The following is a 13,101-nucleotide window of genomic DNA, read 5'->3' as shown; positions in this document are numbered from 1 at the left end:
TATCATCATGATGACTCATGTTTGATCACACACAATTGCTTACTTTTTTTACTTCATATTTGATTGCGAGTTTTAAGCGGCTAAGGCTGGGGCGACCGTGTTCTCCATTACTGCTGTGGCTCGTCTCTACGTCACCATTCAAAATAGCTTCCACTTCTTCTGTATTTCTGCACAGATCAAGGAGCCCAACTACAAAATCCTTGCATTGCATAGACAATTTCTTGTAATCATTCTGGAAAAGAGAGGAAGAAAGAAGATGATGCTTAGAGCTAACAACAGAGGAACACTTCTGCATTCCAGTAACACGTTTGAGAGAATCAATAGGGTTTTTTTTTGGCATCTTTTCTTCTGGAAATTAAACAGCATTTTGTTACTTCCCCTGAATGTTCATTAGGAGTAATATTTATCTCATCTTCATCACTTTGGGTATCTGTATCATCAATTTTAACCTCAGTTACTTCTCAAGACTTGCATTAGATCCAATTCAAAGTAAAAAACAATTTTAGAAATATTATATGACATTATTTTAATGACTAGTTCAAGTTGAGTTGTATAGCATGGAGGAAATGATTTTTCTGTTCACCACAGAAACCTACATAACTAGCTCAAATGTGGAAAGTTACACTGTAGGTAACAAAATTGGACAAGAATAGTATTCTACGGAGAGCACAACTAAACAACTTCCCAACTTCCTTGAGAAGTACTCATGCATACATCCAAAATTCTCAATATTTTAATTTTTACTAATTTTTTACTACTTTTAATTTACTACTTTTTACTAATTTTAGGAATTATTTTAAAGCTGTAATTATTGAATTAAAATATAATTTTTCCCAGAAGAGAGAATGCAAAAAATAAATAAAAAAAACCAAAAGTAATAACAAAACAAAACACTACCGTACAGTCATGCATTCTCTAATTTCATGTTCAAAGTAAATTTCTATGAATACTGTTATTACAGGAACACATTTCTACCTCTTCTGATCTGATCTTAATAGCATTCTCTCTTCTCTGTTTCTTTCTGCCTGCTTAGTCCTTTCTTTTTAACTACTTCTTCATACCAAGTCCCATCTAATGCACAGCCAGGAACACAAAACATTATTTAACACAGAACACCCTAATTTGTTTGCTGAGGGTGTACTTCATACACATTTGTCCTTTATTAACCACCAAACAACAACAGTTAATTACTTGGATAAACTAAAGAACTGCACCAGAATTTTACATTTCACTTCCCTTAGATGGATGCAAAAATTCATAGACAAGTACTTATACATACCACTGTATAACTACATGTTTGTGATTTATATTTTTAATAAAGTAATGTGAATCAGATAGCTCAGATCTATCAGACAAGATAACTTGAATGTCATTTATCTACACAGAAGTAAGAAGCTTTAATAATAAAACGAACCTTTCTGTGACAAGTTGTGTATTTTATTATTGTATTATTTAATTTGTCTTTCTTCAGAAGAATAACTATAGAGATTAACCAAAATCCTAAATTCTTAGCAGTACAGGAAGATATTTTTTGTGAGTAACATATCACTTTCTCTCTGGCTTTCATTTTTGTAACAGCATCTAAGATAAGATTTAGTATTCAATTATGTTAATAGTGAAATGTTCTCAAAGTTAGAGGAAAAGCAGCCATTTGAGATTCCTAGACAAAGGAGAATCAAAGAATCAGCTGATGTACCCTTTCACATGAGCTATGATGAGCAGATTTAGGCTGATGTCTGACACCTGAACACCAAATGAAAAAAGGGAATGTTGACAGAGTTATGAACAAAACAATTTGGCCTACATAAGTAACTATTTTGTAGTATACAGGTATGGGCATATCTTGTGATATGTCATCTAAATATGTGTATCTATATGCACAGTAACAAGCTCGTTAGCAGTACTCGCCTGCTCTAGTGCCTGAGACATGACATTGATCTTCAGAACAGGATGTGAGGAGACAATTTCTCCATGGTGGTCTCCAATGCATTTCAGTATTCTCCAAACAAAATTCAGATGTGATATCCCATCCTAGTGAAAACTGTTTGTTTGTTTGTTTGTTTTCCCCCAAGTTTAATCCCTTTATTAAAATGTTACAAAAATGTTTACTAAGCAGTCAGACACCCCCATTCACATTTTGTAGAATTAGCCTGCCTCCATTTCCACTCTGCACACAGCATCATAATATGATTGTAGCAAACTCCATCACTTTCTCATTTACAAGCACGATAAAACAGCATCCCCTTCTGTGAAATACTGCCATGGCTGCAATCAATAGCAGCTGCTGAGCTGAAATTTCCCCAGTGGGGTACAAAGGAGCTCTGGGGTTGGGGCCATGCTCAGGATATCCACACTGCCCCTCCAATGGCGCAGGAAGGCTGCTGCATAGTAGAGCTAGTCGAAGGAAATGTATGATCCTGCTCCTGTTCACAGTTTGCTGTCTTGAGAAATATTCATCTGTGAAGAACTTATTGTTTTAGGGAAGGTTATGGAGGACAGGAGGGATGATAACATGAGGGCTGCTCTGAAAGTAACGCCTCCTATTTTATTATGTTGGCTGTGTTCATCAGAGGCATATGTTGGAGGTATGGCAGTAGAGGCTGAACATTACATTACATTACATTTTGTTGCTGTGTGCCAGGTGGCAGCAGAGGGGCAGTCTGACAGATGGGCAGTGCATTTCAGCAGTGGCAACAATTGCAATGTGTCACCACTGCTAGGGCAGATTTTTATGAGTTCATCACTAGCAAAAATACATAGCTAATGGTGGTAACTGTGCTGAAAAATAGTGTTTTGTAGCTCAGAATTTTGTCTATCAAATAGTGTTATTGTGCTCTTTGCATTAATTGTAGTTTCCATGAAAAGAAATAGGAGGCATTACTTTTGGAGCAACCTATGTATCTTAAATTGCTGCAGGATGATTTGTCAGGGGCTGAGCACAGGTAAGGTGCCTCCAGTCAGGTAACTTCATCACTAACAAATCGAGTCTGTTCAATTGCATGGCTATCTTGGGCCTACTGTTTCCTCCATCCACTTAAATGCATGGTAACAGACAAAATGGTTAACTGCAGCACATGCTTCTCTCCATCTCATTGTCCCTGTCACAGATGCAGACATTTCTGCCTATCTCCTTTCTCTTGACATTAATATGAGCCAAGGGATAATGTTCTGTTTAACTCATTTTTTCAGAATGGCCAACAGCACACAGAGAATTCCACAAGTTTTCTTCTACAGCAAATTGTAAACATAATCAATTAAGAAAGCAGCCCTCAGGAACTGAGAAGGCAGTTTACAATTAATTTATATTAGGAGTCACTAAAAAGAATCAGCCCTTAGGTCTGCAACCAGGGAGGTGTGTGTTTCATTCTGTGAATGTGACATAGCTGGTTTAGGCCTCCTCAGCAGCTCAGAAAAATCTCTTTTGCCAAATTTTGGCACCCCAAGGCTGAGGGGACAGGCATTTACAAAGGCAGACAAATGCATTATTCCCCTTACAAATACAGTCCTTATTCCTCCCATGCCTCAGTTCTTCATCTCTAAAAGGTACCATTAACATCTCCGTAAGAGAGCTGAGAATACTCATGATGAAGACTGCAACCTGATTTCTGTCGTTGTGTAAAACTGAAAACAGACAGAAAATCAGGCTTTGAGATCATAATTTGGATTTTGTTTCTTAATCAGAAAAACAAACTCAGAAAGCCTTTTTAGGGGTATTACTTTACACCAGACTTTTATTGATAAAAATGCAGTTTTTCACTTCATCTCATTACACAATAAAACAGTGTGTTGCCATTAGAGCTGCAGAGGACTTTGCACTAAATACGAATCTTATCCACTTTGAACAGAACTGAGCCTCTCAAAACTCCAGGCCACGTCTCTGCAGGACAGCATTCGTCAGTTAGCATCTCCATCCTTACAGACAGATATTAGCTTGAGGGTGAGCAAATAATTTAGATTAAAAAAAATAAATAAATACAATAACAATCCCCCAGTGTTCTGTATGCTTTAAAGCTGCATGCTTGGCTATGTTGTCCAAAGCTAAATTAAATGGCTTTCAGAAAATCTTGCAAATTTCCAAATTACTCAGGAATCTTAAATTAACTGCTCGCTTGAACAGAAACATAACAGACATCTGTCCAAGCACTCTTCCTTCAGAAGTCGTCCTCTACTTTTTTTTCTGTATTTACTCCTAAAGAATGATTCTGCAAAACACTTAAAAGAACAATGCCTGTAACCAAACGCAACATGCACGTAGTGCTAGATAACACTGCCACAAGGGTCTGAAAGAAAGGCATTTATGCCAGAGAGCACTGCTTCCTGTTGTTTATAGCACAGATTCATGTTCAATTTTACCTTAAAAAATACCCCATAAGCAGTGTAAAACAAGTGAATTTTACAATGATGTATTACCAGTAAATTCTATTTTCAGTTAGGCAAGTTTTTGAATACTTTAAATGGCCCAGGTAAACTCTAGGTGGAGCTAAAGATTTATCATGTCCAGATGATCTATGCACAAGAAATATTCTTGCATTGATTACACTAACACATGTAGCACATTTTAACCAAATCTATATTTTTTCACAGAGTCTACAGTAGCCAGAAAATTGCACTGACGTCCTAAAATAAAGTGAGGGGATGTTTTTTTTTTTTATAAAAATTGCTGGGATATGCACAGGGATACGGGCTGATAGGAACCCAGATGAGCCCAGGCTCAGTAAGGATGCCAGTATCCATTTCCTGAAGCTCTGTAAACATAACCTTTGTGCTGTCTGCACAGCCTGTAGCCCTCAGTCAAGCTCCCATCCTGTCTTGATACTGTAAATGTTACCACTTGTTAATAGTGTAAATGTTATCACTTGTAAATGCACATATAAATATATTCTCTAGTCTTTGATATTTATCCAGAATTACTATGTGGTTTTAATACTTGCAAAAATATACCAAACCTTATGCTGCCAGCTGTCTGCTCCTGGTGAAACCTTAAACTAATGGTGACTTAAACTCCTTCACTGTCTTGTGCTCCTGCTCCTCACTGCTCCTATCCACTTACATTCCTGCCCTAAAGCATATGGATGTCCCAAGCAGAGATTGGCTGATGTACAACAGCTCTGCCTCTTCTGCAGCCTCCTGCTTCTGCTGAGTGACACTACTTCAAAATCTAATTTGCAGCTCTTGCACAATACTATCCTGGAAGTAGAGTTCTAATTTCAGAGAAGACAACTGTGGCAAAAAGAGGAACTCTAAAGAAAGGTCATGCAGGGCTGAGCAGTCACACAGAGCAAGGTGCTCTGCACAGTGTGGGTGCAGAATGGGTGCAGAAACCCATTCACTGAACCAGTCCATCTTTCCTTACTTGTCAGCTCTATTTCCTTCCCCAGTAGCATCAGGGCCAAATTCTGGCTCCCTTGTGCATCACACATTTGAAAAACAATCCTTGCTGATAGTTTGAGATGATGATATTATTTATCTCTATCAGTCTTAACTTGTGTCACCCGAAGTGCACTAAATTGAGCTATACAGCCCCTACAAATCAGACATGCCACTTATCAGGCTGCACTTGTGGTGTATAAAAATGTTTATCTGTTCTGTTCTAAATTTACTCCCTTTTAAGTTAATCAAGTCCTTTTGTTCTCATCTCCAGCAGCTGCTGAAGTGAAAGATACAAGAGAATGTGGTTTAAATACTCTTCTCTAAACTGTAAGTGCAAGCACTGGATGAAATATCAGTCCGCTGAGATCCCAAGGATTTCCACCAGAAAATTCATAGGACAGACTTTCATCCTCAGAATTAAGCTGAATTAATTTTGCTCATATCAGAATCTGGGCCTTTGTATTGAACTGCCTTTTTAACAGCACACAAGTTCTCATACTTGTACCTTTTCCATTTCTCTCCCCCATATCACTGGGGGGGTAATGAGCAGTTGTGAGAAGCTAGGGTTCTCACAGCTGCAGGTTTGCAGGGTTAAAGTACAACTGCAATCCACCATTAACACTGCCTGTGTTTGCACAAGGTCTGACTTTTCAGCTACTGAGAGCAAAAAGCTTGCTTTTGTGAGACTATTACTGTCTGAAATAATACAACTAAATGTTGCCCATCAGTGTGAAACCACCAATGGAAGAAGGTGGATTTAGACTAGATACTAGGAAGAAATTCTTTATTGTGATGGTGGTGAGACAATGGAAGAGGTTGCCCAGCTAGACTGTGGATGCCTTTTCCCTGGAAGCATTCAAGGCCAGGCTGGATGGGGCTTTGAGCAACCTGATACAAAGGGAGGTGTTCCTGCTACAGCAGGGGGGCTGGATCTTAAAGGTCCATTCCAACACAAATCATTCTATGATTTTATGATTCTATGATAAGTATAACTGAATAAAAAAGATTAAGACATATATAGAAACAAAAAAGAAAATCAGCATATTAAAAAAAGGACAGTATTTAAAATCCTTTTAGTAAATAACTGTAAAATATTTTGAGAAGTGAGAAAAATTTTTCAGTCCAATCTTGAGAAAATATTAACTGTATGAGTAGAACTGTTTAATCTGGCATGCACAAGTGACCAAAACATCCCATCTCTCACATTATCCTACTGATTTATGAAGATGATTCCAACCTTTTCCTGTTCAGAAGAAACACCTCTGACTGAAGTTTGTAATTCCGTGTCTGTCAGATCAGGTCTCCTTCTACTCACCTTAAACTCTTTTTCAATGTTGGCAAGCACAGCCAGCTCATTGCTTAGCTCTAAGGCAGTCATTACAGGGTCTTCACTGGATAAAGACAAATAAGCAGGGCTGGCCAGACCTTTGTAGGCATTGATTCTGGACCTAGAATGGCTGAAAGAGTCATGCTTTTGTTTCTGGTTGCATTCACTGCACTTGCAGAAATAGTCATGTGGTCTATCAATCCGAGCCCCTTTTCTCAGTAGAGTGTAGACAATCTCATACTCATGGCAGTGAGCAGCCAGAATGATTGGTGTAACATCATGAGAAAACCGTGTTCCATCTTCATCATATGCATAGAAGTCATCATGCTGGAGCTCTGACTGGCTAGGACTTAATGCAAGCCTCTTGCCTTCAGCAAATGCAGGATGGTTTAGGATAGCTTCTACTATCCGAACATAACCTTTGCTAATAGCCAAAAGCAAGGCATCCCCAACCCGAGATAGGTTCTCCTTTTTCAGCAAAAGTTCTGTGATCTCCAGGTGCTCATTAGCAACTGCTAACTGCAAGGCATTCTGCCCCATGTAGTCCACACAATTTACATTGAGTGAGGGACATTCTTCTAGCATTTTGCGAATCACTGGGATATTTCCATATTCTGCTGCATCCAAGAAGCGCTCTTCCTCAAGAGAAAGACTTGTTGAGTGGTCATTAAACATATATGCTGGCCCTCGACTGGCCTGTCTCCTCCCCTTCTCCCGGAGAATGGTCTGTCGTCGCAGTGCTAGTCTGTTCTCGTTGCCTCTGCTGTGTGGAAACAGAGAAATTATTAATTCTGCTGTATGACAGGGCATGTCGATCTTAAGTAATAATAAATGAAATATTTTTAATCATTTATCTGTGGTGTATTTTTAATGCAGTATGGAGATTATAAACCCTGACTTTGATGCATTTTGTAACTACTATCACTACACAGCTCTGGAATCAGTAGTGAGCACACATTCTTTGAACAAGAAAAAATGCTATTCAATCATCATTTAAAACTATACTTCTTATTTCTGTAACTTCTAACAAAGCTGAGTTCTGCTTTCATTACAGAAGTAGCGTAACTGTTTTTAAGGTAAGGTTCTTTTTCAAGTTGACATGGAAACCCTCCTCTGTTTTTCTAGTACTTCTCTATTTGAACTTCTCATCTTCTCATCCACCTTTCACTCCAGTGTGCACAATAACTTCATGTTTTTTGTTTCAATGTTAAAAAAACTCAAAAAGACCCATTTCAATAACATTTATACATGATTCCCTTTCTGGTTAGAAGAATATTTTCACCAGAAAACATTCAGCTAAGTATGAGAATTGCTTCAAGGAGGGCAAAATTACATTTTGTTGGATGAATGTACCACTTTATGACATCTACTCTTTCTCTAGCACAGATATTTTGATGGACTTCACTGCAACAGCTGGCTATCATCAGATCTGAAATTCATTGCTTAAACGTGTATTTTAAATACAAAGATGACCTGAAGAATAGTATTTAGGTGCAATGACTGCCTTCAATCCAGAAACAGACAACAACAGCGCATGGTAAAGAGAATAGGCCATGTCTACTGGGCTGGCAGGAGTTGCAGTGACACCACGTGAACCTGTGTGGCCTCAGGCAGCCCTTCACTCATAGCCCTCTGCTGGGTCTACTTTGGTGCTAAGTCACAGCTCAGAGTGAAGCTAAGTCTCAGTGTGAAAGGGGGTCAGCAGCCATGGGACGTGGGATTGCATATCAAAGCAGGATATGTGAGCAAAGAAATTTCCCAAAACCCCACCTGCCTCAGGAAAGCACGCAGGCACACTACACTTGCTTTTATTATCCTTACTGCTGTTACTACACCAGCAACTATCTAACCTACGTTTAGGCTTCTCCTCTGACTTGCTGATCCTTTTCTAATATCTAGAAATAACTGCTCATTCATGAATTGGAACTCTATAAGATAAAAGCACACCTAGTACACTGTATAACATCTGTTCCTCCCCGTCTCCTCATTCTTTTCATTATTACAGTTCAGAACACTGATATCCTCCTATTAATTCCTTCATTTAGTGGCTTGCCACCGAATTATTCTAGCATTACAACAGCTCAGAAATGCAAGTAGTTCTACTACTGAAACTGTAATCCATCCCTCACTTAACTTGTCTCACTTATGAACCATTTAATTATTACAACATAAAACGAACTATTTCAAAACTAAGCTTGCTGAGGAATGCTGAATTGTCTGCTGTGTTTTTTTTTTTTTCAGTGCAAAATATCCTACATTCTCTCTAGCAAGAAGAAAATCTAATTCAAGACACTGCTATCTCTGCCAACTAAGATCCTAATCCTCAACAGAAATTCAACTGCAAATCATTTTCTCTCCTAAAATTACTCTGTTAAACTACTCTATATTCACTGCAACTTCATCTTTTTTCCTTTTTGAATAGTAGCTTAATGATTCTTTACATACATATGCTTACATACACTTCAGCATTTTCAGTATTTCTCATAAAATAATAATTGCAAGCAATATTTTATTCCTTAAATATGTACCAATTAATATGAATTTGAGTATTTAAACAACAAAGTAAAATCATCATTTGAATCCGACTCAAAACTTCTTCACAGAAATTAGCATTACAAAATATCTTCTAAGAATAATCTTCTAGACTTTTTACATTTAACCTTACTACAAATTTCCTTCCTGCTTTTTGCCTTTTCTGTTCAGAGATACAGCCCTCTGCAGCACTGGAAATGCTTCAAATTGACGATGTCTTAAACTGAACAGGACAATTCTTTGCAGGATATGGAATGTAGGATATCTCAAAATTGATAACTATAACATTGCTCAATACGCAGACAGTACTAATAATGTACAACAGTGATAAAGTTGTAAGGTCTCAACGCCTTAGTTGGGACTATGTCACAATATAGAATAAAAATTCAACTCATCTTCTACTCCTTGAAATTGCTCTTGAGGGCTGTCTCAGTTCCTGTGGTTTCAAAGCATACAAGAGACCACAGATAGATAAGCTAATGTCTTACAGATGGATATGTTACATTGTTGGTATAAAATTTTCCACTCATATTTTAGAAATCTCAAAATAAAATATATATTTGTTCAGAAGTCCTCCTTTGGAGAAGTTTCATTAAAAATAAATAAATAAAAACTAAATGATGATAATGTTATTGGCATTGGCAAAAATACTGGTGCCAAAAACTGAAATTCATTAAATAGAAGTCAGGTTTTTTTACCTATTTGCAAGCATTTTAGGAGGAGAAAATAGGTGCCAGAGTCTTCAGATTTGAAAGTATGCTTTAAAGGACTGATCCTGAAAAGTTCAAACATGAAATATAAAAGTCTGCTAGTAGGCTGAAAAGACAAGATAAGTATGGGAAAAAATGGAAAAAAAAAGGGGAGGGGGGAGGGTGGAAATACGATGACATTTAAGGTTCATGCCCTGCATGAACATAGCAGGGTCATGTATAGTGAGATCAAGCACACCCTCACTAAGTTTATGGATGACTCCAAGCACTGTGGTGCAGTTGATACACCCGAGGGACAGAATGCCATTCAGAGATACCTAGGCAATCTCGAACAGTGGGCCCGGGTGAATCACATGAGGTTCAACAAATCCAAGCGCAATGTCTTGCACCTTGATTGTGGCAACCCTTGCTATCAGTACAAACTGGGGAACTAAAGGATAGAGCACAGCCCTGCAGAAAAGGACCTGGGGGTACTGGTGGATGGCAAACTCGACAGGAGCCAGTAGTGTGCTTTCGCAGCCCAGAAAGCCAACCATATCTTGAGCTGCATGAAAAGATGCATGGCCACCAGGTCCTGAGGGGGAAAGTGATCCTGCCCCTCTTCTCTGCACTGGTGAGATTTCACCTGGAGTACTGCATCCAGATGTGGAGTCCTCAGTACAGGAAATACGTGGATCTGTTGGAGAGCATCCAGAGGCGGGCCACAGAAATGATCTAACAGATGGAACATCCATCTACCCTTTAGAAATGTACATAAGCATTTATAAGATCCGCTCTCAACTTTCTTTTCCCCAGGTTGAACAGAGATGCTCCAGGCCTCTAAGCAGCTTCGTGCCCCTTCCCTGGACTCTCTCTGTTTTTCCCTGTCTTGAACTGAGGAGCCCAGAACTGAACATGGCATTCCAGATGTGACCTCAACAGAGGCAGAATAGAGGGGGAAGATCACCTCCCTCACATCCTGGCCACACTTTTTAATGACTCGCAGGATACCAATGGCCTTCCTGGCCACAAGGGCACACTGCTGGCTCACGATCAACCTGTTGTCCATCAGAACACGTGTTCTCTGCAGAGTCATAGTTGAGGGTTTTAACCAGGGGTTATGCTTCTTGAGTCTTGCATCTTCCTGGAAAAAAGGCTTTGTGAAATAATAATAAAATTTTGAACAAGACAATTATAATCAATTCTTATCAAATGATCAGAATTGTGCAATGCTCGGAAAAAAAATACATTTTTGTGGTGAAATCAACTGGAGCTAGAGACAAGAAAACCAATACAGAGTGTAGTTATGTATCTTGTACACAAACGGTTCCACCAAATTTACTTTAGCATCAGTTGGTTTTAGAATTTAACTAATAAAAAGTAAGTTTTGCTAATGAAAGAAAACAAATTTCCAAAAAGCAGGTACAAAAACCTTGGCTGTACTGCTTTTAAGACATTTCATAATGTGAATTGTGAATGGCCATTCTTTCTTAAGAGATACTTAGAAAAGCAAGTATCATTGTGTCAGATTATTGTCAGAAAGATATATTATATGCTTTTTTTGAATTATTCTTTTCTTCTTCTACTGCACTTTAATGAATGAACATATTCTTTTTCTGATGCATACTGATTTGCCCTTTTTTTATCCTGTAGTTGAATGATTTATAAATGCAAGAAGTTATTAAAATCATGGGAGGAAATCTTAAACAAGCAGGAAGAATAAAGCATTAATCGGTCAAAACCTGCACTTCTAGATGAAATACAGCAGGAAAAAAAAAAAAAAAAAAAAGTTTCAAGGTGATTACTTTAAAAAGGAATAGCTTTAGTACCAGTTTAGAAAAATAGAGGAAGCTTACACAGTTCAAGACGGGAAAATTAGGATAAATGTAAAAATAAAGAGCATATAACTTTTTCCTGAGCTACAGTTCATAACACTTGTATATATATTAAAAATAAAAGAGCTTGCTTTCAGAATTAATTTACACATAGAACTAAATACTGTTCTGTAAAAAAAAAAACAAAAAACAAAACAAAAAAACAAACTCTCTTTTAGTAAGTATTTATTTTCCTCCAAATCATATCATGATATCTTCCTCAATCCTTCCTCCATCAGTTTTCTTCCCATTCTTTCCATATGTGCTGCAAGTGCACACATGAATCTACCTTCCAAAAAGCCACAGTGCTTCTCTCTATCAAGGGAAGTGTTCACAAAGACTAAGTTCAATTTAATGACGCTCATCAGCTCCTACAATCAATGTACATTACACTACTACACCATTACACATGGATTCAGAACACAAACTTCATCTCTTCACAGATCTTAGGAGTACAGTATATCGAGTACGGAAAAAGCAGCACAAACAGCTTCTGAGAATAAACTTGCAGCAAAAGCAGGGCTACTGAATTCACGTAGAGCCACTGTTTAACGGGGTGATGGACCTAGTGACTGAGGACATCACGGGTAAGGCAGGTAGATTATGCTTTTTCTGCTCCACTTTTTACTGCTCTGACCTCAGACCGGATCCATAAACCAAGTTGCAAAGTGAAGCATCCTTAGGTTTGAGGAAGATTGACCTAGACTGCAAATAAGCCAGCTGGATCTACAGCCCTGAAACCTTGCATCCAGAGTTGGCAGACGTCACCAGTAGCATGTTCTCTGTCAGCTCTTACTGTGCACAGTTACTAGGGAAATTTTTATCCATGGGAAACAGATGTACCCGTTTTTAGCTCCCCATTGGCTTCATTGTATATTATCACCTTAATTAAACTAAATGACAATCACCATAACAATTTAAAACATGTATTTTTACCTGCTCTGTAAAACTAATCCAAAATAATAAAATGATTTTGATGACTTTGGATCTGTGTAAAGCGAAAATAAAGACCCTTCAGTTCAGCAAGATTAGCATTTGTTTGTTTCCTGATTGGCTAACTGAACTTCAGTTAACTGGCAAAAAGTATAGTTTGTTAACTGACTTTCTCTTTCATTTCTTAAATAATAGAAACTGACAGTATTATATTCCAGCAACATAGTCAGTATGATTTATTATAACAAAGAGTAATCATTGCCCATCAAAAACACTCAGAATTAGGTTTTTTGTCAAGTATAATTTCCTCTTTCCTTGCCTGAATATATAAGAAAATCTCTGCTCAAATGGAAAAATTAGCACATACATTCCCTAG

The 13,101-nt window shown here is 37.9% G+C and overlaps 1 protein-coding gene across 2 annotated transcripts in view; it reads right to left on the bottom strand.

Annotated features, from left to right (window-relative positions):
• TRPC6 (transient receptor potential cation channel subfamily C member 6) overlaps window positions 1-13,101 on the bottom strand; it is a 94,965-nt gene that overhangs the window by 28,690 nt on the left and 53,174 nt on the right. For both annotated transcript variants that reach the window (XM_031616150.2, XM_090133998.1), the window contains exons 2-3: window positions 6,686-7,460; window positions 44-232 (exon numbers count right to left, since the gene is read on the bottom strand). In XM_031616150.2, the coding sequence (XP_031472010.1) occupies window positions 44-232; window positions 6,686-7,460 (964 nt within the window). The remainder of the gene's footprint in view (window positions 1-43; window positions 233-6,685; window positions 7,461-13,101) is intronic.

This window comes from Phasianus colchicus, chromosome 1 (genome assembly GCF_987193195.1).
Source record: "Phasianus colchicus chromosome 1, bPhaCol1.hap1.1, whole genome shotgun sequence".
In the NCBI taxonomy this organism is placed as follows: domain Eukaryota; kingdom Metazoa; phylum Chordata; class Aves; order Galliformes; family Phasianidae; genus Phasianus; species Phasianus colchicus.
Note: the sequence above shows the minus strand (reverse complement) of the source record. Positions and strands in the feature narration are given on the sequence as shown.